Source organism: Chelmon rostratus, chromosome 3 (assembly GCF_017976325.1).
Source record: "Chelmon rostratus isolate fCheRos1 chromosome 3, fCheRos1.pri, whole genome shotgun sequence".
In the NCBI taxonomy this organism is placed as follows: domain Eukaryota; kingdom Metazoa; phylum Chordata; class Actinopteri; order Chaetodontiformes; family Chaetodontidae; genus Chelmon; species Chelmon rostratus.
Window position 1 is genome coordinate 2,354,505 of NC_055660.1, and position 26,772 is coordinate 2,381,276.

Below are 26,772 nucleotides of genomic sequence, written 5' to 3' on the forward strand. Positions count from 1 at the left end.
ATGTTTCTGAGCAGCTGGTCGGGAGAGTGAATCGTACAAAGTAAGTTGAAAATTAAAACGAATAGAAGTAAAATAAGGATTTCGTGATGTTTGACAATAAGCCCAACATTTATGTGAATGTGTTTCTTTTGTTTATCATTGAGTGCAGTTGGTCCGACGCCGGTATTTGACCATTTCAACAAGGCTATTGTATCTAGTTTGCACCCTTGGTAGGCGAAGAGAGGTATGCGTTATCTTTGTATTAATGGGCTGCTGGGGGTTTTTGTATTATTATTAGAGATTGATGTTTTTTTTTTTTTGTACCAATTGCAGTGTGTGTGATTTTTAAGGAAACGCGAAATATTAGTTTTTGTTGTTGTAATTTATACGTGAATTGAATGTTGATGTATTATGGAATTGATTTGTTTTTTTTTTCTTTTGCTATGTGGTTTTAGTTTCACGGTATCCTAACGGAAGAATAAAGTCGTACCAGTCAAACTCAACGCTATGATTACTGATGCCAAGGGCCGCTACACAGAATTTTTCCCTTATTTCACTGTGTGTAATGCTGCTGCTGCACTCTAATTTCCCAGCTTGGGATAAATAAAGCATATCTAACTGCGAACAACTCAGACACCTGGGGACCCCAACTAGACACTGCGTTTTCAAGCAAGCCAAAACAATTGGTTTAATATTTAAGAGTGCATTTTATTTCATCGTCTTATCATCTGTTTTTTTATGTACAAAATTCATTATGAAATTAATTATAGTTGTCAAACACCAAAGTCATATTGTAACAGGCATTTTCTTTCTAAATAACTAGGCTGCAGGGCCAGTTCCAAGAAGTACTGTAGGTTTATTTATCTGGATTACTGTACTGAGAAAAACCTGGATCCCTCTAAAATCTGTGACATGGACTGATGTAGAAAATAGCAACATGCAGTTCATTAACATCAACATCCTTACAATGCTGAAAGAGGTATAATCTCAGTGAATAAAGACAAGCGGGACACGTGAATAGTCTCAAACTGGAAATCACGTTACTGGAGATTTAACAAGAAGACGTCCAACATGTTTTTCTTTCACATGACTCCCTCCAGGCTGTTGTGTCATTCAATGATCATCTTCAAGCCATTCATTAAATCTCTGGCAGAGTGAACGTCGCTGACGTGCTTAACTTTTAAACTCATTTCAGCATTTTTACAAAACTACACAGGGTTGCAGCTGAGAGCTCTGCTCTACCATACAAACAAAGCAAGTGTGGGTGTGCACCATTATCAAGGGGCTGACAGCAAGATGCCCATCTGGAGGACTTCAAGTACAGTCAGAGGCTGAAGGCAGCAAACAGGGTTGAGGGGCTTTGTGTCGGGTTTACTGTTTTGTGTTTCGTTGAGCTTCCCGCCACGGCGTCTTTTAAGCTGGCGTACGTGAAGGGGGAAGTTTGGCTGAAAAAGTGCCCATGGTGTTGAGTGCTGCGTGGATGCGGAAGTGTAGCCTCGACTCCATGTTGTAGTCTTTGTAGTTCATCCTACAAATAAGATCACTTATTAGCTCTTGTTGTAATGTCAGCACATCTTCATCCCGTCACAGAGCTGAACAAAAGCTTTAGGCCTCTTATTGGCCATTTTGAGAGCAACCGGCCCACATAACACACACACTGACAGCTACATGTTCACTTTACATGTACACTAACATTTTTAGGCTCAGTCCTCAATAGAGCGACAGCAACTTGTGCAATGATCTTGTTGCAGTGAATTATGGGATACACTTCCTGTTGGATCATTTTATATTCTTTCTGAACAAGACAATAACTTCCCTTCTGCATATACCTTGGAACCAAATTTCACAGCATTTTTCACTTTGACCTTCCAACGTCAGGCATCAAATTTAAAGAAAAACAAACAACAAACAAATGTGGAACCAAACGTAAAAAACACTTACTTGGCATTTTCTATCACGGTGATGGCCGTGGCGATGTCACCTCTCTCCTTGTGCAGCAGGCCCAGCTCAAACATGGTGAATGGCACCAGGTAGTTGTCATGCTTGATATCCTTTTCACTGCAAAAGAAAACGCAAAGTTAAAATCAAAGTTTATGGAGTCTGTTCAGACGCAGGCAGGGAGGGCTGTGTAGAGATTATTGAACATGAAGCAAATGAGAGTCAGACAGTGTCACAGATGCAAAACACCAACACCGCTAGCACTGCTGACCGGTGCTAACAGGACAGAAATAGGCAGTTCAGTGGGTCAGTTTACACTCATCTGACTTCTGGTTCATCATCTGCAACCAGCTCTTGTGAGAGAAATGTGAACATTCATCAATATTTCAGTTCAGTCTGCAAATTTTAGATTAATCCAAGACAGACATTTGCTATTAAAACTGATGAACAGAAAACCAAAAAGACGGCCAATATCTGTACCTTTCATATTCTAAATCTATTTCACAACTACAAACTTCTCTGAAAATCTTCTCTATTGTGGCCCATACTGTGTGCAAGTTACTGGACTCAACAATCAATAAAAATGCACCTAATAAAGCCAAAAGATTGATGCCGCAGCACCAAATAGCTTGTGGAAAACAGCTGATAGTTGGATCTGAAAGACTTCTTCTTGAATTCTCCAATAACAATTAAATGCTTTGAATTTGTGCAGTGAACTCTCATTGCAATGCTGTGTGTGTGTGTGTGTGTGTGTGTGTGTGTGTGTGCATTGCTGCACCTGGCAATGACATGATTGAAGCAGATCTCGGCCTGGACCAGACGCCCCAGCTGTCTCAGACACAGGCCCTTCAGCAGCTGGACGACACACTGGTCGTCCAGGTGATGCTCCGATACGTCTACACATGAAATAAAACGCTGTTAGTTTCACATCGGTGCTAAAACAAACGTGTCAGTGCTTCAAAGCTGCGCTGTTGCTCTCACTTGAATCGCATCTGAGCTGCTCCTCTGCTGCCTCCAATGTGGCCAAGATGCTTTCAGTCAGCTCGGGTCTCTTGCCAACTACTGTGAAACCATTCCACACGTACATCATCTCCTGTGGAGAAGAGAGTTGTTTGAAAAGGAGAATTGGCTTGATAGCAGTGTTGATTCGTTGAAAGGGGTGTACGTGCGTCCTCACCAAAGCAGGGACGACTAGTTTCACAGGGTTGGAGGAAGAGTATCGCTGTGCTTTCTTTGCTGCAAACTTCTCTGTTGGAATTGACTTCCCAGCAATCCTCAGCCGGAGACCATCCACCTGCCTGCAAACCACATTCACAGTCACTGCAGAATGATCACAGAACTTACAACTGAACTGTACGCATGAATAACGGCTCCCTCCAGCACACCTGAATAATTGCACCACATTTTCTCCCAGTTTTGTCACTTCTTCCTCTGGTAGCATGCTCAAGATGGCAGCTTTCTGGAATACATAGATGGCCTGCAAGAGAAGAGCAACCCGCTCATCATAAGAGGTAAAAACTCTGGACACGAGCAGCAGGGCAAAGCGAGGTTGCAGTCGTCACCTGTGACCACTTGCTCTCTTTGCAGAGCAGGTCAGCGTATCGATATGCCTCCCTCCAGTTCAGCTCGAAGGAGTAGGCCCACATCAGCTCCCAGTAACACAGGTGGTGAATCTGACGCCACTCCTGCTGTGCTGCGATACATGCCAGAAACTTCTCCTGCGCCTGCAGAGAAACGCAGACTTTCAGTTTTCTTTTTACTCCAGCAACAACTAGCTGAGAGAGCATTTTAAAAACAGCATTGGGCTGCTGGGGACACTTTTCCAGGACTCACAAACGTGAAGTTTCCTTTGAGCAAAGCAATTCTTGCAGTGTAGAAATGCATTAGGGCTCCCTGTGGACAAGATGCAAACAATTAATTCAAAATTAGGCCATTTCACTGGAGGGGGCAATAAAACGGTGACATCTGCTATCGGACAGAATCAGCAAAAAACACAGCTCACATTAGGGAACCTTTCAGTGTAGGGCTTCAGCAGAGCTTCGGCCTCAGTGAGGTTTCCTTCACCGATACCTGAGGGAGAGAAATAATTTTCTGACCATTAATAATCACAACAAATAAAATGAATGAGGGAGGGAGTGTAGCTGTGTTCTTCTCACCCAGAATCACTGTAATGTAGAGGTGAAACATCAGCAGAGTCAGGGTGCTCAGGATAGAGCGCAGACTGTTGCTGGCTGCCCCCTGTCTCAACTCTGACAATCCCATTTCCTGGAAGATCATTAGCATTTATTGGATTTTACTTAGAAGATTTAACAATAGAAACACTATTAGCATATGATGAATTTTACTGAAAAAGAGACATGGGCTCCATCTTTGCATGTAGACTGATGGCACCAACCCTGTCTCCTGAGAAGCCCAAAAACTCCATCAGTCTGAGCACTCTGGACGGGAGCAGAGACAGCATCTGATAACAAAAAGGCAGGCAAAAGTTTGGGAATTACACTACAAGTCAATAGCATTACTCTGTTCACTCTGACATTTCTGTAGCCTTTATTTTCCACAGTCTACAGCCACATATCTGCAGGAGAAGTGCAAATCGTAAAAGTGCATACTAATGTACAATATGGCACAATATATGCCAGAAATACGTTTTATGGATGACTGCAATGCTCTCTAAAGCGCTCACCAGGTTAAATGATCCAATGCCCATGTTGACACCGCCCCTAAAATGAATGTGCGTGTCCTGCTGCTTTTCCAAGTCTTTTCTGACATTCACCAAGGCCTGGCAATCCCTTTTTGGGGAGACAACATACAATATTAAAATATGCTTGAAATATGATAATACACATATTTTTGTCATTTTCTCAGTGTCTGGCATTACGTCCCAAACAGAGGCCGACTTCAAGCTTCTTACTTGTAAATCTGATAGCTGTTTCGGATTCTCATCCCTCCTTTGATGAAGCCGATGATGCTCTCATCCAGGAACGTGAGAGCTGCTTTCTGCAGGAGGACTTCAGCATAGCACAGCTCTGCATGCATCTCCTCTGTTAAGGAGAAGAAAACGTCACATGCTGGGTGACAAAACATCTCAAACACAGTAATGCGAAGTAGCCGTTTTACACGCATGATATTTGTAGCATGAAAGAATCACACAGGTACTTTGCATGTGCAGGCCTGGCCGGCATAACTGCACTGTTATGTGTACTGTGGCTAAATGAGTATGACATTGCTTAATGTGCCATCCAGATTCCTTTTCAGTTGCCTGCATGTCATCATTGTGAACATGTACATTCAGTAAGGTGCATAGTCTGGAGATGGTATAGCTCATATCTTACCTTCAGTTGGGTCTTCAGCTGGTTGTCTATACCACAGGCTGGTTAAAGTCTCCACTATTCCAGTTTTCTTACGAAATCTAAGATCATTAACACACAGTACATGGTGACAATTCAACAAAGACAATGTGAGCAGTGTCTCAACTCTTTAGGACAAGGGGATCAATGAATTCATCTGTACAGTATGTGATTGTAAAAAGTCAGGAGTGTACCACATTGTCCCAGTGTTGAAGTGGGAACTTAAAACAACGTCCTAAACCTTCATAAAAAAACTGTTAAGGAATTGTTGAAACCTCTGGCATGTCTGCAGGGATTCACTCAGTGATGTCATGGCAGCATCCATGTCCTTGGGTTCAAAGGTCATGCCTGCCTGCATCACCAAGATGCTGCTGTAGCCCATTGAGTGGTACATGCTCTGACTCTTCCTGATGGGGACAAATACAATTTAAAAAAAAAAGCATAATCCAAGTGTGAAAGTTAAAAAAAATGAATTGAAAAGTAGAGTCTGTTATTGGAGTGTTGGTGACTTACCGGGGTTTTAAGAGAGCCAAAGCATCAGCAAACCTGTTGTTCAGAAAAAGCTCGAGGGCGGTGGTGCATTCCTTCAATGCAGCCTCTAAATCCATTTTAGGTGACCTGAATGAAAGATTAGCAAATTAATTTAGGTTTCTACATCCCAACAGACAGACATACATTAAGTCAGACATATGTATCTGCAAGAACAGGAGTGTCAAAGCCAGGAAGCCTAGACAAGCTTCACTCCGGAGAACTTCAGGCTTGACTTCTTCATTGTGTATTATTGGGTTTAAGAAACAAAAATCACCTCAGACACTCTCTAGCCTGAATAATTTAACCAGGATGAGAAGGAAACGTTTATAGTATATTTGCAAGTGTGTGAAACAAGCTTACATACGCACAGTTTGAAGAATGAATGATCTGCTGGCCTCTGCTGTGTGTGTGCTGCATTACAATGATTCGATTTCATCATATTTACAAGGATGATGGATATTTCTGTAGGATTTGTAACTATATGCCTGATTATTACTTGCACAAAATACATCCATTCAAAACCAATCAAAACATCAAAAGACTGCATTTTTTTTACTTACATTGCATCCTCACTGGGATGGCTTAGGTCCACCTGAGAAAGGGGGAAAAAAGAGAAAAATCTGGATTGTTGTGATCCTTCAGCTGATTGGTGAGAGGAGAATTTAACTTGGTTTGATTAGCTATTCATTTATCTTAAAGTGAAATGTGATAACCCAGTCGGCATGCCCCCATCAGACCGCTGTGAGCTGTAGGACAGTCTACTGGTCCGCATCTCAGTGATGCTGGTCCACAGAGAACTCAGATCTTTTCTGTGAAAATGCTTTATTACGAGTAAAAATCCTGCATTCAAACTCGTTCTGGAGTAGAATCCAGAAAGTATTAACAGCAAAAATGCACAACATATTAAACACAAGGTAAAGGCAACGTTTGGCTTTTTGCAGGTGAGCATTGAGCGGAAAAACAACGTCTTACAACTTAACTTCCCTCCTGGCCCTGCCTTACACTCGAATGATGACATTAAAATAAAGAAGTAAAGAGTTAAGAGTTGAAGGAAAGAATTTTGTTCTAAATTCTGACCATTAAGCACCTGCAAACAGGTGGCAGTAAAACATAACCTACCTGTTGAAGAGAATTGCCTTGCGTCTCCATTTAATGCCAGACTTTGAGTCGGATAATAAGGCGCGTTATTCAGAAAACGGTCGTGTTCCCTTGTCAGAAATGAAGCAGCTTCTGTGTGAATAACACCCTCTTCTCTGGCAGACGGGGCGATGAACTGGCATCCTCGATATTTATAAGGTAAAGAATCGGGAGTGGTCGAGTTTGCAAGGCCAACCCACAAACGTGTCCCTGAACGTCACAGGTCGTTATTGCAGGACCGTGTGAGCAGTCACTTTCTGCATCCTGAACAAGAAAAATTCTGTCCAGAAGATAAACTCGCCCCCGCGGCTACAGGATGCCTATTAACGAACACTGTGGTGCAGATGCAAGCGAGTGAAGCCGATGATTGTGGGTGAGAGGACACGGATGAATAACATGGACAAACTGGAGATGTGCGTGAAATTATGATTGTAGTCAAATCTTATCTTTTCAAAGAGTTTGTCGGGAAATGTCATGGACTTGAAAATGCAAGATAGGGCTCAGATGCACAGGCAGGTAGAAGCTCACGAGACTGATGACACGAGACAGGTGAGCAGAACGAGGGTGTACACTGGAGATACTGGTCCAGACACTGGGGATGCCTCGTCCAGGTATTTTACTTAGGTAAAAGTACCAATACAGCAATAGAAAAGTACTCCATTACAAGTGAAAGTCCTTTATTGATAGTAGCGCGTATTTGCAACTAGATGTAGGCTTACTTCAAGTATCAAATGTAAAAGGAGCCAAATAGCTGAATGGAAAATGACCCCTTTGAGTGATCGTTCTTTTATATTATACATGAGATTATTAAGGCTGATGCAAAGATGCCTGAGTGGCATTTAAGTGTGTAGCTGGTGGAGGTGTGGCTGGTTTATCTGTTTCAGATGCAGTTTAGCAGTTTCTTCTGGTGACCCCCGGGGCAGAGGAAAGGCGTCACCATCACAAGCTGCCCCACGTCAGGTCAGTAATCCTTTAACTCCACTCTGACTGCACAGTGGCTGTTTTTTTTTTTTTTACTCATATCTGGTTTATCCGCATGCCTGTGATGCTCCTGCCTGGGGGGAATGGGACTGAGTAAAAATGGCCCTCGTGTGAGGGGGGCCCACAAAGCGACTAGAATGAACAGCTGCAGATACAGGCCACAGAGAGTGCCATGCATGTTGTGTAAGGTCAAGCTTTTTTGTGCTACTTGTGCTGCGGCAGCTCTCTCTGCTCTCTGAAGTTTCTCTTTGCCTTTTTTCTCTAGCTGCACAGACTTCACAGAGAGGATCGACCTGATGAGTCAAATATGAAACCAAGAAATTCATGATAAACGGTTGTGATTTATTTACTGTGTAGAGCTGGAATTTCCATTTTTGTGCTCTTTTGCTGCTTCATACACTAATGAGTTTTTCTTCGTCTATTATTTCACATATTGGATGTTAATGATTGACAAATCATTCTTCGCATGGGAATTAATATTACAATTACTGAAACCACTGAACTTATAAAGCCTGTTTAAGGCAGAAGGCAGTTCCTGGTTGTTTAAGGGTTCATTGCTGATTTGCTGGGATGAAACTAAAACTAAAGCATTAAAAAAATGGTCGCAAAAACAAATAATTTAATGTTTTTATCACATAAGTTCATTCTTATACTATTAGTAGCAAATAATATCAAACAAATTCAGTAGTTTCTCTTTCATCTCTTTCAACAATGACCTGTTGCCACTGACGGTTACAAACTACATTACCCACGATGCTCTGCGCACAGCGTCACTATTGAGGCAAACATGGCGGCGTCCAAGCAGTCGTCGGATAAAAACATCCCTGACTATGAATTCATCGATGCTAACACCAAACCGTTTCACATCGGCTCTTTCAGAAACGAGTGGCTGAACCGACTGAAGCCGAGCGACTACTCGTACCAGGAGGAGGACGAGGACTCGTTTGACGCGCGCTTTGCGGAAGACATGGGGATCGATGCGGAGACCATGGCCGACCTGAAATCCATCTGCAGGTCAGACCAACCTACAGTTTACTGTTTAGCCTAGCATCGAGCTAACGGTTTGCTAGTAGTTTGAACGGTTTTCACACAAACTAGATGAAGTGTGTCTCTTCTCCTGCCTCAGTACATGTAATAGTGTCTATAAAACATCATGGAAATACACTGAGTCAGTTTTTGTGTTTTACTCTACCACAGCTGTCAGACTGTTGAGCTCCAGCATTATTTAACATAGCACTGTGCTGATGTTGTGTCCCACTACAACATCACAAACCTACTGTTTGCACTACTGTTTTATGCTAACATAAGAGCATATCCACCGCATCTTGTGCAATATTACAAATGATTTTACTGTGGTGTATGTTTTTTCTACTATATATATATATATATATATATATATATAAATATATCCACAGGCATTTGAGACAATGATCTGTAGAGTATTATCTTGTATTGTCTTGTTTATTGGAACCACTTCTACCTTCAGTCCAACAGTCCAGAGTGGACACCTCTGGAGCTGAAATCATGTCAGAATATCTCGCTTCCAGCACTTCTTTACTCACTCTGTCATTAAATCAATAGACAAAGCACAATGTGTATATTTACCTGTGATATATAAGATGCAGAGACTTGATGTAAAGCTGGTTTCCTCCTCTGATGATGAAGACAGTCATGATGCTTGTATTTCAAACCTCAGTTGTCACCATCATCAACCATCAATAAGGCCACGAATGTGCTGTGCAGTGATATTTACACTAAGAACACAATGATAACACAAGGATACACCACCTGGACAACAGGTGTGTGAGTAACTAAGTAAGGAAAAGTATGTTGTAACAAATGAAATGTTTTTTAATTGTCCATTTCAGGCTTCCTTTTTTTGCAAACTGGTTACATGAGTTTGTTTTCATGTTTTCCTTTCAAGTCTTGACTCTCTCCGTTGCCATCCTGAGGACCAGCAGCCCGATGCAGACGTCGTGCCTCCAGATCCAACGCTTAAAACACTTGTGTATGACTCTTCCTCAGTTGTTATTATTTAAATTGAACCTCAGATAAACCAACAGCATGTAAGACACATTCAAATTCACTGCTCTGTGATTCGTTTCTAACAGACAAAGAAAAAAGAGACAAGACGACAAAGCTTTTCTAAAAGTCACCAAGAATAGACACGACCTCTACGCAGATGAGCTGGTGAGTCCGTCTGAGTGTAGGCTCATGGATACATGTTGACAGATGAGGTGACAGATGTGTAACCTTCGATAAAACTTTCCAGGAGCGTTTAACTGTCGGCAGGAAACCAGATTCAGTGGCTGACGTGATCCCGGAAGGAGAGATCATCCTAACCATCAACGTCTACTACCCGGCCGTTATTGAGAAAGTGAGCCGATCTTTTCTAGCTGTTTTTTCTCTTAAATGTTTTTCTTCACGGTACTGATATTTCCCTCCATCCCCACTCAGTTCAGCTACATCCGACCCCACACTACTCTGCTGATGACGGGCTCGCACAGCTTGGCAGAGCTCAGGGACGCCATCTGCTGCGTCAGCGACTTGCAAGTGTGCGGAGAGTTCAGCAACACGCCGGACATGGCTCCGGGCTTCATCAGCAAAGTGAGCACACGTCCAGTTCATCCCAAGTCCCGAGTCCCCTGCAGGACCTGAACTTAATTATTTTGTCAGTGTGTGTATCCACACTTGGAGGAAGTGGTCTCTGTGTATTTACTGGAATGAATATTGAACGTTTCTGTTGTGTGGCAGTGGTATGGAGAGGTCAGATTCTGTCAATATTTGCACACAAGACCAACTAATAAAACCTGAAGTCTGTTCATGTTTTCTGTTTCAGGATCATTTCAAGTCGGCTTTCTTTTTCTTCGAGGGAGTTTTCTACAACGACATGCGGTTCCAGGAGTGCCAAGACATTAGCATGTAAGTTTTTAAAACTCACGAACTCAAAACTTTTTAAACGCTTCGTTATCGTGAATCCAGTGTGAGATCAATCTATTGGCGTACACGGCAGGGCAGGCCATGAATTCTATGGAGGCAAACTCAACAAAAACATTTTTCTAAGAATCACTGCGGTGATTTTGTTAACTCGGTAGCTTATGCAGTCAATAGTGACGGAAGCATGAACAAAGACATCTTGGTTTTAGAGGGTATTAAGTGATTCCTTGTGATTCCGTTGAGAGAAAGATGTTGACATTTGCTAAAATAGTCACTTGTAAGCAGATCAGAGACGGCAGTCTGATATTTGAAGCAGAACATTGCACTTGACCTGCCTCCATTCACGCTCTGAAATACTCTGAAAAGTTGTTGGAGAGGTGATGTGCTGGTACCACAAGAACAATCTGCAGAGTAAAATGCATAAACAATGCCGCAATGATGTGTGAATTAATTTTCCTAATTAAAATAGAAGAAGAGAGTGGTATGGTATACTCATAGAACTGGAGTTACATCCAGCAACGAGTATTTCTTTTTCTGCCGTGCTGGTCTGCTCAGTATCGAGAGCTTAAAGATGAACAAAGTGGACACACTTCTCCAAGCGTGGAGGCTTGTTAGTCAACATTGTTTTGACGGTGGAAGAGTCAATAATGTGTGTGTGTGTGCGTGTGTGTGTGTGTCAGTCGCCATGCTGGAAAAATGTCCGAAACACGTGTGTGTGACTAATGTGATGACAAGTGAGAGTTATTTTTATCCTCCTGTCATTATTCTATATATTTAAATGCTATAACATACATTTTAAATTCATGGTTTGTTGTGTTCTTTATCAGTAGTTTATAAATCTGTTATGGTGCTTCATGATGTATTTCTGTAAGTTTGGGTCCCAGTGAACCTCTGCTGAGAGTCATTTATCCATTTAACATATAATAATAAACACGGAAGCTTCCAGAAACTGGACCTCATTTTAATGTGCTGTATAACTTTTAAAATGAACAGACGTGTATTTGCGAGGATATTTGTACAGTGTGATGCACATTCTGTGTGTTTCTGATACAGGACTACCATTGAATGGACGAAGGCCCGCAAATTCCCATCCTACAGCCAGGCCAAGATGGAGGACACCCGATTTGTGGATCTGACAGTGAAAGTGGGTTTCCCGTACCTCTACTGTCATCAGGGAGACTGCGAACATCTCGTCATCATCACAGACATCAGGTCAGTGCTGTGTTTTTTTCTCATTATTGTAGTAGTCGTAGTAGTAGTAGCCGCAATCTAAAGCTGCCGGCTGGGCTGTGACCTAAAAGGCCATCGGTGTGTCAGTGGTACACTTCTGATAGCACTTACTGTTTTTATGTCTCCGCGCTGGCGATAACTTTGGATTTAGTGGCTGCGGTAGCTGATAGGGAACATAATAAAGTCAAAATGTTCCTTCAGTATCACACTGTATAGGCAACATCGCAGGCACGTCTTTATTTTTTCAGTCTGTGAGCTGCCGTTAGTCAGCCCTGCACTTCTGATCTGGACTGAAATGTTATTAACTATGAAATGTTGTGCAGCCATTCATGGTCCCCAGAGGATTAATCCTACAGATTTTGGTCGTCCTCAACGTCTACCTTAATAAACTATAATGTTATACTACTGTGCAGTTATGTATGGTGTAAAATGTCACAAGATGTAATTTTGTCTGAATCTCGGTATTATCACTACAGGCTTTTAAAATAAAGCACTTCGTTGTCAGACAGGATTTGACTGCTCTCACAAGACCTTCCTGCTAATTTGGTTTCATCATACTAGGAAATGCATGAGCAGGGTAACCGCTCATGAAAGCAGCTCTTAATATCACGAATGTGAGACAAATCTGCTTTGATCACTCACAGACTCTTAATGAGCCTTTTCCATCTCCCTCTGCATGTCGCAGGCTGGCCCATAAGAACGACTGCCTGGACAAGAAGCTGTACCCACTCCTCACACACAAGCACAGGGTGGCCACGCAGAAGTGCGCCGTCTGCCACGTCTTCATCGGAAGGTGTGTAACTGTCTGCAGCGCATCAACGGCTTCGGCACGTTCAAACCGTGATTACGAGCTTAACATCCGCGACTCTTTCCAGGTGGTTTACTACCAATGACCAGTTTGCTCCGAGCGACCCGTGCCTCTTCTGTGACAAGTGCTTCCGGATGCTGCACTACGACGCTCAAGGCAACAAGCTGGGAGACTTCCTGGCGTATCCCTATGTGGACCGTGGTGCATTTAACTAATGCGGTTCTTTGGTGAACTGAGCTCAGATTTATGCTGTATAATACAGTTTATATTTCAGAAAGAAATGGTTTCATGTTGAGGAAACTTATATTTTCTTTAAGAAGAAAAACTTTTGTTTGACTTTCATGTTAATAAACCCCAACGTTTACTAGAAATTTATATTTATTGGTCTGTAAATAAATGTAATCATCAGTCTCACCAAGGCTTAGTAAAGAGATACCCGAGTTATCATTACAAGGCCGTGGATCTTTAATTAATCTCACCCCGAGAACAGTTTTGGTTATTTCTCTGGAACATTAAACATTTGTTAATAAAAGCACAAAAATCAATGTTAAAATTCCTCTTAAGTTATATTTTAAGATTTTAGCAGTCAAATTCTCAGTTACTCTGCTTCATTAAGACTGTTTGGTGGTTGAATGACAGCAGACATCAGATAAAACACCTGACAGGAAGAACACAAGTGTGCAGACCAGCATGAGGCGCTCTGTTCCACCATGATCACGATGTTTGAGATGACTGAGATTTCTGTACGATCAGTGTGAATATTCAAAGACGAGGAGGACTGTACTGTATGCACTACTTTATTATTGGATGCTGAAACAGGTCATCAGACAGCACAAAAAATACTCTTATTTACATCTATGTTAAAGACGACCAACGTTTAAAAACTTGAACATGGTTGAGAAAACAAAATAAACTTTGGCGAACTCCAGAATCCCGTTTGTGCACCGAAAGTGAAAATGCATCTGGAAAATGTTAATGTGGCCAATATTGTTAGACTTTAGTAGACTAAAGGCTAGACCCTGATCAAACTGTTGGTGCTGTAAAAGTCAAAAACTATGTAAATGCACATGAAATGTTGAGTACTATCAGAAGGATCTACTTCAACTGAAAACAGGAACAAACTGTAGCATCTAAGTTCACAGTGCTGCAGATCTACAAGTTCTCACTCTGTCATCACTCGAATTAAACAGCTGAGGCACGAGCATGTGACGAAAGCTACCTGAAAGGTAAAGATTACACAAAGTAAAAAAATAAAATGTATTCAGTCAGTTTATCTGGGGAGTGGAGGGGTTCGATGTTCTGAAACCTTTGAGCAGCAACGCTGACAGAAGCGGTCGGTAAACTGGAGACCAGTCATCATCGTCAGTCATGTATGAGTACAGCAGCAGATATCTCCTCTTCAGGCAGGTCAGACTCTCAAGTGGACTCTTCCTGAGCTTTTGGGCCACTACAATGAAAGAAAACACATGTTTTATATTGCAGCTCCTTCCTTTGTGCCATAGACCTGGACTGTTGTTCAAACACACCAATGAGCCGCACTGTGGCACCGGCTGACATGTTCCTTTAGTGGAATGAACATGGTTGCTGTAGTTAATCTCCAGTCACCGTGTATTAATCCGCAGTTTAAAATAGTTCCCGACAAAAGCACGATTTAGTGCTCTGTGAGCAACGTTTGGTGGAAACTACAATGAAAAACGAAGCCACTGAAAAAGACCCTAAACTTGTAACAGTGGGCTCGGTGCCGAGTGGCTGTGAGGTCAATATTTTTGTGGCCAAGCGACTAATTGGGACGACAGTTTTTGAACCGGTCCAGTGTTGGGCGAGAGCGCTGCGGCCTGTTTGTGCACCGTCAACGTACGTCCACTGAAAGAGTTTGTTGCTTCCAGTGACGGGCTCAGATCGCTCTTCTAAGTGTCTGACGACATGATGGAAAGGATCGCTGCAGAGATACCTTTTCGTTAAAGAGTAAGGTCTTTTCTGTTTAACCAGACGCAGCTGCTGTAGCCACCAGACTCCATCTACAGAAACAGCAATTTTACGACACAAAACTTACCAAAACCTTCCCGGTTCGCCTTCCCGCTCATCCAACAATCACCACCAGCTGTGGTTTGAATGAAATTAACCGAGATAGATGTGAAAATATCGGGAGAGGAGCGAGAGGGAGGGCGGACATCAGAGAAGCAGCGTGTAGAGCCGGAATATTTTCACATCTAACTCTGAGGTGTCACCAGACATCAGACTTAAATATGTCGGACTTCAACAGAAGTTCCCGGCAAATCAAAAAATGTTTTTACCAGATAACTCTGAAGGCAGCCTTGAACAGTGGCGTGCACAGACTTTTTGAAGGGCAGGGGCGAAAAGGAAAAAAAGGGCACATATAGCATGTCCTCGCCACTGAAGAGGGCACTTTAGCACGCATTTTGGCGTCCAAGAGGGCACTTTAGAGTGCATTTTGGCGTCCAAAAGGGCACTTTAGCACGCGTTTTGGCTCCCAGGGGGAACTTTAACATGCGTTTTGGCTCCCAAGAAGGCACTTTAACACGCGTTTTGGCTCCCAGGGGGCACTTTAACACGCGTTTTGGCTCCCAAGAAGGCACTTTAACGCGCGTTTTGGCTCCCAAGAGGGCACTTTAGCACGCATTTTGGCTCCCAAGAGGGCACTTTAGCACGCATTTTGGCGTCCAGGAGGGCACTTTAACACGTGTTTTGGCTCCCAGGGGGGCACTTTAGCACACGTTTTGGAGTCCAAGAGGGCACTTTAGTGCGCGTTTTGGCTCCCAGGGGGCACTTTAGCACGCGTTTTGGCTCCCAGGGGGCACTTTAGCACGCGTTTTGGCTCCCAGGGGGCACTTTAACACGCGTTTTGGCTCCCAAGAAGGCACTTTAACGCGCGTTTTGGCTCCCAAGAGGGCACTTTAGCACACATTTTGGCTCCCAAGAGGGCACTTTAGCACGCATTTTGGCTCCCAAGAGGGCACTTTAGCACGCATTTTGGCGTCCAGGAGGGCACTTTAACACGTGTTTTGGCTCCCAGGGGGGCACTTTAGCACACGTTTTGGAGTCCAAGAGGGCACTTTAGTGCGCGTTTTTCAAACCCCCCCCCGCCCCCCCCGCCCCGGCACGCCACTGGCCTTGAACTTCAACATAATGTTTTTTAGCCAGCTAAATGTATTTATTTCTATAATGCTTGTGTAATTTGTTTTAATGGTCATGTATTTATGCTACAACCAAACCCCAGACAAAACTACACAAAGCAGACGTGTGGTAGTTTAACTCCAGTGTTGTCCTTCAGTTTCTGCTGGGGCTGTTAAAGGGGAACACACCTGTGATTTTCTCCCGCCGAGGCGTCTTCGACGAGCTTCTCTCTCTCCGTCTCCTGCTTCTTCTCTTCGGGGCTGAGGTCTCCGTTTGTCATCTTGTCTTTGGGCGGCGCACAGAGAGACACACAGACAGACTCAGACCCAAACCCAAACCACCGCAGAGAGGAGAGCTCTCAGGAGCATGTGATGACACATGCCGAGCTCCAGACCTCGCTGAGATAAAGACAATTTTCCGTCCATTCGGCATGCCGTGCTGTGGAAAAGAGACCTTTCACAGAGACGGCCATTCTAGTGGAAGTACAGTATGTACATCAGTTGAGTGAGTCAACAGAGCAAGGATGTGGCTGCAGACCTCTGATCAGTGTTTCTATTAAGACTTCTAACCACAGAGATCCTGTGACATCCTCCTGGAGACGATGGAAGACACTGACTCAAAGCTTCAACGTGTCCGTCCTAATTGATTTCCTAATAACCTGCAGACATGCCTTCTTATGCAACTGGATCACCAGATCTGGCCAACGCGCACCATTCCAACATTTAACGTTGCTGTTACACTATAACCATCTAAATAGCTCACAGGTTGGGTTCTGAGGCGTCTTTATTTACGAGCGGTGACCTACACATGAACACGGCCTGGGGGGTAAACGTGATCAGTGATGCATCGCTGACGCACTCAAACGCTACATGTGAAGGCCTTCCAACATCCGGTCACACAGACGGGAGAGCGTCCGGACGAAGGCACTCAGAGGGGACACCTGATCAGGCTGATGGGGGGGGGGGGACTCTCACTTCTAATTCTAAGAAACTGCTTTGGAGATCATGATGTTTTTTAAAATTCAAGACTAGATCCCAGTAAAAATAAAAGTCACAAAGCTTCTTAGAGCTCAAGATAGCGCCTCAGGTGAAAAACTGTGAGTAGGGAGGACTTTTCTGAGGTAGAGGAGGACAGTGAGGGGTTTCAGCGAAGGACGGACAGACCTTCCTTGAACTCTGTAGCCGCCGTTACTGCCGTCAAACACAAGCTGCGGTGAGAAGTTAATGTGTGCAACCTTCAACGACAAAGAGTTCAAACAGAATTACTGAAAAACATCCAGAACATCTGAGAATAACGATCAGCGTGAGCTCCAGACGTCATTATCGTGTGTGTTCGGATGCATAAAGCCATGGAATGATCTGGAATAACAAATTTGACGAATGTGCCTCTAAATTGTATACTACTGTTTTATAACTTCCTGTTTACGGCATTTCTTTAAAGTGAGTTACAGCCAACTTGCATGTATGATAAATAGTACCTGAGCTGTTTTCCTTGGCTTGCTCCACCCTCTTCAGCGCTCCTCTCTTGGCCTCCTCGTGCTGCCGCTGTTCAGCTAAAGACTTGTTGAGCACCTGGCTGAGCACGCAGTCGCCTTCTCCGACCAGAAACATGCTCTTGAACTTGTTATACAACATGGTGGCCTTGTCCATGATGTCCTGGCTGGCCTTGAATCTGCGAATCTAGAAAAAGCACGCAATCATCATCGCTCTGCAAAGCGCTTAGAAACACATCCAGGTGCAACCTGGGCGACTCGATTTGAATCAGCGTTGCTTTAAACGGACTTCGGGTGAATTAATCTACCTTTTTGAGCGTGGCAATGAGCTCGCTGTGTTTCTGCAGGTGCTGGGTTGTGACTTGAAGGGCGCCAATCTCATCTAACGCATCCAAGCACTTCTTCACATCCTGGCGAGGTGAGGGCGAAATAAAAGCAGCACGGAGGCGAGAAAAGACGGACAGGATGGGAGTCACACGGTCATTCATCTTAGAATACTATCACAGCATTGTTCCCATAAAGACCCGCGACACGGGGGGGGCCTCTGGGATGCATCAAATATAGCAATGCAAGGAAAGTATACGTCTAAAGATGACTTCACAGCATTTTATGGACAGCTGGTGTGAAAATGTGTGCAGTACGCAGAGTCCAGGGGAAAGGGACTGTGTCAGGACTCGAGTGAGACATTTATAATCTGACAGCGGAGTGTTAACTGAACTTACAGCGTTGTCAATTTTCAGTGAAATCTTGATTTCACTGTGCAGCCTCTGGAGCTTCAAGTCAGTTGATATTTCTGTGGAAAGGAAGAGAGAAGACGTGACGATGGAAATGATTCAACTTGTGTGTGAATTTAATACGCTTGTGTTGATGTTTGAATTTAGCTGGAACAACATTTTTCTATTCGCTGTTCAAGCCACCAAGAGCCTCAGTTCTGCATTCACTTCCATTCATCAGCACGTCAAACCGAGGGACTGAATTAAAACGTATGCTTGTGTTTCGGCTTGAGTTCAGCTCCGCCTTCTAACATGTGAATTTGCTGCTCTCACCCTTTTTCTTGACTCCCGTCCTCTCGTCATTTTTCTTCCCATCGTCTTTGTTCGGCCTGTAAATCAGAATAACCAACCTGTCAGGAATCTATTAATTGTGGTGAAATGTCATAAACAGCAACAGAGGGAGCTGATAGATTAAATCTAATTTAATTTATTCCATTAACATTCAATTTAATGTCACATGTTCCGTTTTGTCCTTCACAGATGTCAGGTTTTCTCTTCATTTAATCGTAAATGAAATGCTTTTGGATTACTGGCTGTTGGTCAGGCCACAATAAGCAGCTTGAGGATATATGAGGTCACCTCTGATGAGCACTGATTGTATACATACTCTCTCAATTCATCTGCTTTCCGCCGCCGTCCATCTTTGTCCACTTTGCCTTTGTTTTTCTGAGATGAAAAGAAATCGAAAGCATCACACCGGCTGTTCAATCTCCTCATTAGACACAGCGACAGTATCCAACTGATATCTAACCTCTTCATCGTCAGAGCCTGAAGAGGAGTCATCCTTGGACTGCTTCTTCTTCTTGGCTTCAGGCTCCTTCCCCTCTGCATCCTTTCCTTTGCCCTCCTCCTTCCTTCTCTTCTCCTCCTCTCCACTCTTGGATTTGTCCTCTGCTGCCCTCTTTCTCTTTCTGTCTGACTCAGCAGCGTCCCTAAAAGGGAGAGAGAAGGCCCATTCAGACAAAAGAAAGTCCAGACTACAGACTGCTCACGCCGGAGAATAGGAGACTATAACTGTGACGGCTGCGATAGGTTAAATATAGCTGCAAGCACCCATGAGAACAGCCCACTCCCACACCGACTCATACCGTTTATATAGATGTAAGTTTAGAGCAGACAGTTTAGACGTCAGCTCGCTCTTGACAAAGTTTATTAGCACTACTGCTTCCTGGCAGGAACAGATCATTCTGGGTGACACTCATGTGAGAATTTTGCATCGTGTGTGAATATTGTGAGTTTATTTTCATGTAATTACATTTCACTTCCTGAGCCTTGCTGCTCCTGCTGCTGCAGCAAAAGCAACTTCTCACTTTTGGGCTTCCTGCCTCTCCGTTTGGGACCCTCTGCACCTGGTCACATGGTCACAAAGACACGCCGCACACAGACACCAGAGATCCAGTTTATGCAGAAGTAAAGCTGTGCCAATGTGACTAATGCATGTGTTGTATATGTATAGATCCATCCACGATCTGGGAATGCTGCTTACCTGAGGGACTAATAGGACTAGCAGGAGCGTCGTCTTTTTCAGTCTCCTGCTCGGCATCGCTCTGGAAAGAAAAAAATGACCAAACACCATCTCATAAAATGTTCCAAAAAAGACTCACTGAATGTCAACCCATTAATAAATATGACCGACCTTTTTCTTTCTTCCTCTCTTGGGTTTAGGAACATCTGTGGATTCTTTCTGTGCCGAGCCCTAAAATTCGACACCTTTTGTTAATTTCATTCCAGTCTGCAATCCTGACTTTTAACTGTTTTCTCTTTAATTTAGCGTCAGCAGCTGCAAACATGAAAGCTGTGTAGGCATGACAATGGACAACTTAGCATGAATTCAGTGGTTCTTGGCTGATTTCATCCATCCTGTTTAAACCTCCTCTTGACAAGAACAATTAAAATGTTCGGATCAATAGCACCATCTAGTGGATGACTGTGATAATACAATCTATGCAGTAATACATGTGCCAGTGATTGAAGACAATATATGGTAATATTTAAAGTATATAATTTTTATATATCATCATCATCATGTGAAAACTATCTATGTCCAAAACTTTAACACTGTTCATCCACTCTGTGACAGTTACATTTGTTTGTCTATATTACTGTTTTTTAATGATCAATTTAAAGAAATAAGATTTCACTTAATCCTTCAGTTGATAGAAAAAAATGCCAAATCATCAAATTTAAATATACGTTGCTTTAACTGAACAGAGATGACACACGACACCAATCAAACTGACTTTGGAACGCCAAATAAATTATGGCACTAGAATACTTGCTTTTGTTCTCTGAGATCTTTGTGGAGTTGTTTCATCATTGTTCGCATTTCTTTTCTTTTTTTTTTGCAGCTGTGAGCAGCCTCTCCATTTCCTTCATGTGTCACATTCAGGAAGAACAGCGTAAATTAACAGCACACTCAAAATCATATGTTTTTTGTATTCAGACTAGCTTATTTAGTTATACTTGGTGTGCAAAGTAAGGAGGTGGGACACGGTTTATGACTTGTGAAAGTGTTGCAGAAACAGTCCATCTCTCCTGCAGAAAACATAAAGACATAAACTGAGTCCCAACTTACCTTTCTCCAAAGCACACAGAAAGCCATGCAAAAATAAAATAACATCAACTAATTGCAAACATTAGTTTGGTGAATATGTGGACAGGGAAAGGCAGGAAATGGAATGCAATAACACAAGTTGTCAGGGTGGCCTCAGAGAGGAAAAGCAGAGAGGAAGAAAACACTCTTTCCAATTATTTTTGTTATAGTCGCACACCTGATATGATTTAATCTTATGAAGCATTTTTTTTGTGGCAACACAGGGACTACTTTCTCAAACAAATCAGCCTGTAAATCAGTTTCCACCTCAGCGGCGTTAACACAGCAAACCCAGACGAGGCACTCGAATCAAAACATCAAGCATCGACACAAGTTTGTGGCCGCCGACAAGAACTCTGAATCAAACAGAAACAAACCACCAATTGAAAAACCACCAAAGTGTCACATGCGTTCCCACGGGGAGGGGATGAGGTGACCTGCACCGATTTATAGGAACCCAGCATGCATAGTACGTACATCCTGGTTCTGAGGACCCTGCTCAGAGATCAGAGACCCTTCCTGCTCCTCCTCCTCCTCCTCCTCCTCCTCCTCCTCCTCCTCATTCTCATTCTCCTGCTCAGCCTCACTTCCTGGAACCTGAATGCACCCAAGACACAGCATAGGACGCAGTGTGGTGGGGTAAACGAGTCTTGAAAGGGAGAAAAGTTAGCGAGTGTCCTTCTGTCTAATGCCTGGACTGACATTCAGCATGAAGCAGACACACATTAGAGAAAGATCAGAGAAAACAGCAAAAGAAGAGCGAAGCTGACAACACAAGAATGCACCAGTAGCATGTCAATGCAGTGAAGCGACTGTGTCTATATTTACTTGCGGAAGACAGATTTGAGGAGTAAAAAACGTACTTTGGGTTTTATCCCCTTGTCATCTGCTTCCTCTCCTCCTTCTGGGCTGCTGTCCAAATCCTTGTCGGTGAAAGATTCTGGGGGGACCGGCTTTAAACAAAAGAAAAAAAAAATTATTCAATGAAATAAACCGGCAGAAAAACACAATAACGAGGAAGCTGCATACCAGCTATGCACATACAATGATGTTAGAGGATTGGACGGGTGCAGGCAGCATACAGCGATGCTGGACATGGATTAGATGTTTTTTCCTTGGAAATATATGTGAGGAGACATTCTCAGCCAGCGCTGCCAGATTTCCCTGGCAAAAATAGTCCAATGAGAGCGAAGCAGCCTGTCGTAGGGCACGCTAAACCGAAAGCAAGGGTTACAACAATAAAACTTTCGGATAATGTTACATTAAATGTAAAAAAGTCTTCTCTTATATGAACAGATGTAAGCCTTTACAAGTCTTTCATCAAAGAGCTATGACCAAATAATGATCTCAGATTGATGGTCATCAATTATCAGTCATTGTCTGTCAAGCTTGAGCCCGCTGAATTCAGAGCCCTGTCAATCAGGAGTCAATGGATTGGAACAGAGCCCAACTTTCGTCAGAAGAAACTGCTCCAATGTTCCAAAATGACAGAAATACTGCACAGTCTGGTAAAACCGAGCTCAACTCTTTTGTTCTTGTGGTGTACAAGTGCCAAAACTTCAAAAAAGAAGTTGCACTCTGTGAATTATCTTCATGTTAGCCTGCATGGTAAATACTGAAGATGTACCTTGGGTGCAGTCAGCTCAACTTTTGGGTTGTTCTCAATCTCCCACAATCCTTCGTTGAAGCCTTTCCGCTTGTTGGGCTTGGCGTACTTCTCTTTGTTGGGCAGGTACGGAAAAATGTCTTTTGGGCCGAGAAACGCACTGTTTGAAAGAAGATAATCCACAATGTGTCGTTATGCAATGCGTTTACTGTGAGATGCAGCTGCAGCAGCAGCAGCACAGACAAAACAGATCATTAACTATTCAGCCATTCATCAAACATGCATGTATTTAAAGAAACACCTTCAATGGAGCACAATGAAAGCTCAAAAACTGGAGAAAAGTGCTCCATAAATGCAGCCATTTACCATTTAAAATAACTTTTATGTTGCTTTTTTGGCTGTGTGCTAAAAAAAATTTTCTGTACCAGTTGTACCTGATCATAAATCAACGGATTTAGGTTTTCCTGCATTTTCTGCAATACTGTGAACTTGTTCTGGCCACGATGAAGACCATTTAACTGAAGGAAACAGTAAAGATTGTTGGTGGCTGTTACGAACGTTTCATGGGTGCCAAAGAAGAAGATGGGGAACTTGATATTGGATGGCTTCACAGCACCGTCCGGGACTTCATCGATCTGTTACAGACATGAGAAACACAGGTATTTACTGACTTAACGCCAAAACCCCATCACACAGTGTCCACATTCAAAAACAAGCACTTTTCTCAGGTGTGTCAATAGTTACTGTTTGTATTTGGGATTTATTTGCTGTCTTTTGGTGGATGAGTGTTTGCATTTTTATGTGAATCATATTTAATTTATAATATTGTATATTCATGTCTGTGGCCATGACTGAGGCCCACACTCACTCTTGCAGGCCAGTGTGGGTATCCCTTCATCTTGGCAAAGATCAGATCACCAGGTTTCCAGTCTCGAGCCATGCTGAGGGTCTTACCTTAATGAAGACAAGCGAATACACATCTTGACATATTTGTTCGTATTTGCTAAGAAATTCACCTTGTTGAGGTGCATCTAGTCAGACATGTAAAATGTGCACATTTGACTCAGTGCCCCTCCCCCTAACCACCACCAACATCCTCTCGAGTCCACAGTTCATCCCAACATGACAGTTGTGTTCAGTCTGACAAACACAGTCCCGCACAGACACTGAATGCACTGCAGCTCATCTCAATGACACTCGGCAGTGGCTAAACGTTAAATTAACACGTTCAGCAGAGCAGAACGCCTCATCAACAAGCGGACTCGCTAGCTAGCGTGTAGCTGTTCGGCGCTTCCGGAATTACAGCGATTCCCTTCACTGACCTCTGGTTTGTGCAGACGTCAACAACAAAGCGGAATATTGTTGTTATTAGATCAGCAGAGGGCTGCTGCAGCACAAATCTTCAGCAGGAAAACACACCGCTCCTCTTCTTCACAGTCGGATGCACGTTTTCCGCTCCCGCGCAGGACGTCGCCAGGCTGTACCATTCCATTCCAGGACGGGGGAGTCAACTTTATTTACGCATCGTCACCTGCGCTGTTTTTGCTCTGGAGAAGAACAACCAAACGCTTTAAGACACGTTATAAAACTATTAAGTAGGTGAAACTGTGACTCGCAGTTACGCCGAAACGTATTTTATTACAGCAAGTATTAATGGAAGTAACCATGATAAGCATCTCGCCCCTCCAAAGATCGTCTACGTTGGCGTTTCTGGAAAAAAAAGTGGGCGTCAACTTCCACGCATGCGCTCTCACCTCATAAATTACAAATAGATATAACCACGCTAAACGTCGTTGTCATAGAAACAATTTGGGGCAGTCCTACAAGAACATTCATTTTCTAAAAATACACGACTCATAACATGTTTACGTTTTGCTCTGTGTGTTTTAGTGGATAGGTTTAAATCTCGGATGTAGTTGGTACCTGAAAATAGGATCAGAGTGGGAGCTCCGCAGCTGCTCCTCTGTCCGACCTGGTACTGATGCTGAGGCTGATCCAGGATCCAGCCTTCACAAAAACGTGTTTGTCTCTGGTCCAGGACTGATGTAACGTGGGATCTGAAATTATTTTCGCGGTTATCAGCATATGGCTCACATCCCTGTCAGAGGAAACTGATCTTCTTGAACAAAAATTCAGTGAAATACACAATCTATGTATGAGTTTATTAATAATTTGCATTACATCGTCTGTAAGATTGACGCATAAATTTATGGACAAAAATATTTATTTTTATTTTTTTGCACTGTTGGCATCCTGACTGCATTTGGCTGGCTTTCAGTGACCTCTAGTGGCAAGATCAGGCCTAACACATGAACTGCCTGCAGAAGTGATGGATTGCAGTACACGTTTCGGGACCTGATGTTTACTCCATAAATCAACAGCATAAGTATTAGAAGCGCAAGCCCACTTGTTTCATTTACAAAGCTGTTGATGTTGAGTTTGGTGTGAATGGCCATTAAAACTCATTATCTGGCATTGTGATTTATTTAACTTTGATTCTGCTATAGTGCATCTTGTGTCTGTAATAGCCCTTTCAACAGCTGATCTATTATGTTGTCTAATCTCTGTATGTCTGTAGTTTAAATTATAATTTAAACCACTAATTCTAATTTACAGTGATATAAAAGACAGGAAAAGGCAAATTATCACATCTGACAAGCTGGAACTAGACACTGTTAAATTAAATGATTAATCTGTTTTCAAAATAGTTGTTGATTATTATTATTATTATTATTGTCAATCAGCTAATCAGTTAATCAACAAACTGTTTCAGTTCTAATCAGGATCAGGATCCAAAACTTTCTCTTAATAATTGTTTGTTTATTTATTCCTAAAAATATAGTCTTTACGTAAGTCAGCCACCAGGCTCTGAAGTGCTTCATACTAACAGAACGCTGCAGATAGTGGAAGTATGTGAAGGTGACCTCAACATTTGTGGCCACACAGACACACAAGCAAGCTATATAAATCCAAGTCTACTGCCTGCCTCCGTGTGTGTGTGTGTGTGTGTGTGTGTGTGTGTTAAAGACAATAGAAGATGCTGATAGTTGAAGGACAGGCTCATCAGCCACAGGGTCCCAGAGAGGGGGATAAGGGAGAAGAGGAGGCCAGGATGGGCCAGAGGAGAGTGGATGAGACAAAGGGAGACGAGCGAGGTGGAACCCAGGTCCATGCCCAGGAATAACTCACAGGAGCAACCAGGCCCCCCGCCCAGGCTGCGAGGTGAGAGACCTTGGTGTTGGACCCCAGCCAGCTTAGTGGGGTTCCTGTTCAGACACACGGCTGTAACAGAGGCCAGGGATGGAGCTATAGAGAGATGACAACGTCTGTGTGTGTGTGTGTGTGTGTGTGTGTGTGTGTGTGTGTGTGTGTGTATCCTTCACCCTGGCAGACGAGGTGTTGGCAGAGCATCCCAGCCCGTTCTGTCTCTGAGGGCCCTGAAGTCCTGCTATCCTCCCTCACTCATTTGTTAACCTGCCTCACTTCTTTACAGCGTCCTCCCTCACACGCTGCGAGAAGCTACTTTATATATGACCAGTGCCATTCAAAATCACCTCCCTACTTCAGAGCCGCCCTCTGGCCATCACGGCAATGAGACAACCCTGAAAGGGAACAGTCGGATTTCAGGAAGGGCAGTAATTCGCCTCACAAGTAGATCTATAGAGCTGCTGCACAGACAAATGCTGTAGCTTGACCAGCACAGATCAAGCATACTGATCACCTGACAGAAAACATCCCAGTAAAACTAAATTGAATTTTAATTAGCAATTTTAGATATTGATTGGAATGAAACTACACAGATACATTACTAAGAAATAACCCGTAAGTCAAGTGAATAAGGGAAAGTGAAAAAAAGAGCTCGTTTCTCAGTCTAAGTATGAATACTGTTGAAAACATATAAATGTTTTTCTGCTTCACACTTTGTGCAAAATCATTGATTTTAGGTTTTTACACTCTCCTGTGTGGCACCGTCTGAAGGGCACCTTTCCTGGACTTGAATGAGCGATGGTGCCCTTGAGCTTGTGTGTGTTTTTTATGTGTGTGTCATACACATGGATTGGCATCTTTCCCCTTACTGCTGGCAACCCTTCAGCATGTTAGGGGAATGGACGGGGGTGCCACTGGAGAATGATAAAGTAGTCGCAAAAGACAGGTCAGTACATTCATTAACACCACGGCAATATTTGTTGATAAATACAGCTTAATTTGGCAAGGACTTGGCAAAATCTCATGTCCGTGTGAGCGGGTGCTGCTCAGAGGCCATCTTCAGCGAGGAAAAATGGAA

The 26,772-nt window shown here is 43.2% G+C and overlaps 3 protein-coding genes across 4 annotated transcripts; 1 reads left to right on the plus strand and 2 right to left on the minus strand.

Moving 5' to 3' along the window:
- Positions 1-1,392: 1,392 nt before the first annotated feature.
- LOC121604214 (tetratricopeptide repeat protein 39B-like) lies at positions 1,393-6,944 on the minus strand. The gene is made up of 18 exons (XM_041933667.1): positions 6,915-6,944; positions 6,356-6,387; positions 5,778-5,882; positions 5,540-5,671; positions 5,250-5,326; positions 4,829-4,958; positions 4,601-4,706; positions 4,313-4,378; positions 4,074-4,182; positions 3,920-3,987; positions 3,751-3,810; positions 3,480-3,641; positions 3,303-3,394; positions 3,095-3,215; positions 2,899-3,010; positions 2,696-2,813; positions 1,921-2,037; positions 1,393-1,507 (listed from the first exon to the last, which is right to left on the minus strand). Exons 1-18 carry the CDS (start codon positions 6,942-6,944, stop codon positions 1,393-1,395), a joined length of 1,752 nt encoding a protein of 583 aa, XP_041789601.1.
- Positions 6,945-8,700: 1,756 nt separating this feature from the next.
- snapc3 (small nuclear RNA activating complex, polypeptide 3) lies at positions 8,701-13,983 on the plus strand. Its single transcript, XM_041933932.1, has 9 exons — positions 8,701-8,927; positions 9,838-9,921; positions 10,025-10,103; positions 10,186-10,290; positions 10,371-10,520; positions 10,753-10,835; positions 11,904-12,062; positions 12,766-12,873; positions 12,956-13,983. Exons 1-9 carry the CDS (start codon positions 8,701-8,703, stop codon positions 13,101-13,103), a joined length of 1,143 nt encoding a protein of 380 aa, XP_041789866.1. The 3' UTR covers positions 13,104-13,983.
- psip1a (PC4 and SFRS1 interacting protein 1a) lies at positions 13,670-23,941 on the minus strand. 2 transcript variants are annotated; one of them, XM_041933930.1, is made up of 17 exons: positions 23,810-23,941; positions 23,356-23,441; positions 23,046-23,122; positions 22,509-22,647; positions 21,745-21,834; positions 21,359-21,478; positions 19,925-19,984; positions 19,775-19,835; positions 19,544-19,637; positions 19,040-19,220; positions 18,896-18,954; positions 18,562-18,617; positions 18,238-18,308; positions 17,824-17,925; positions 17,501-17,702; positions 16,212-16,308; positions 13,670-14,335 (listed from the first exon to the last, which is right to left on the minus strand). In XM_041933930.1, the coding sequence occupies exons 2-17, from the start codon at positions 23,425-23,427 to the stop codon at positions 14,305-14,307; spliced, it is 1,512 nt and encodes a 503-aa protein (XP_041789864.1). In that variant the 5' UTR covers positions 23,428-23,441; positions 23,810-23,941; the 3' UTR covers positions 13,670-14,304. The 2 variants fall into 2 exon arrangements, with proteins under 2 accessions (XP_041789864.1, XP_041789865.1); XM_041933931.1 differs by lacking the exon at positions 21,359-21,478.
- Positions 23,942-26,772: the final 2,831 nt, after the last annotated feature.

Bases quoted from the DNA above. Each gene is read 5' to 3' on its own strand.
- LOC121604214 (XM_041933667.1), bottom strand. From the start codon at position 6,944: ATGGAGACGCAAGGCAATTCTCTTCAACAG. The intron at 5,672-5,777 runs GTAAGTCACCAA...TGTCCCCATCAG, and splicing joins TTGGCTCTCTTAAAACCCCG to GAAGAGTCAGAGCATGTACC. The intron at 4,183-4,312 runs GTTGGTGCCATC...ATGATCTTCCAG, and splicing joins TGGGCTTCTCAGGAGACAGG to GAAATGGGATTGTCAGAGTT.
- snapc3 (XM_041933932.1), top strand. From the start codon at position 8,701: ATGGCGGCGTCCAAGCAGTCGTCGGATAAAAACATCCCTGACTATGAA. The intron at 10,104-10,185 runs GTGAGTCCGTCT...AAAACTTTCCAG, and splicing joins ACCTCTACGCAGATGAGCTG to GAGCGTTTAACTGTCGGCAG. The intron at 10,521-10,752 runs GTGAGCACACGT...TTTCTGTTTCAG, and splicing joins CTCCGGGCTTCATCAGCAAA to GATCATTTCAAGTCGGCTTT.
- psip1a (XM_041933930.1), bottom strand. From the start codon at position 23,427: ATGGCTCGAGACTGGAAACCTGGTGATCTGATCTTTGCCAAGATGAAG. The intron at 19,985-21,358 runs GTACGTACTATG...GTCGAATTTTAG, and splicing joins AGGGTCCTCAGAACCAGGAT to GGCTCGGCACAGAAAGAATC. The intron at 18,955-19,039 runs GTTAGATATCAG...TTTTCATCTCAG, and splicing joins CAGGCTCTGACGATGAAGAG to AAAAACAAAGGCAAAGTGGA.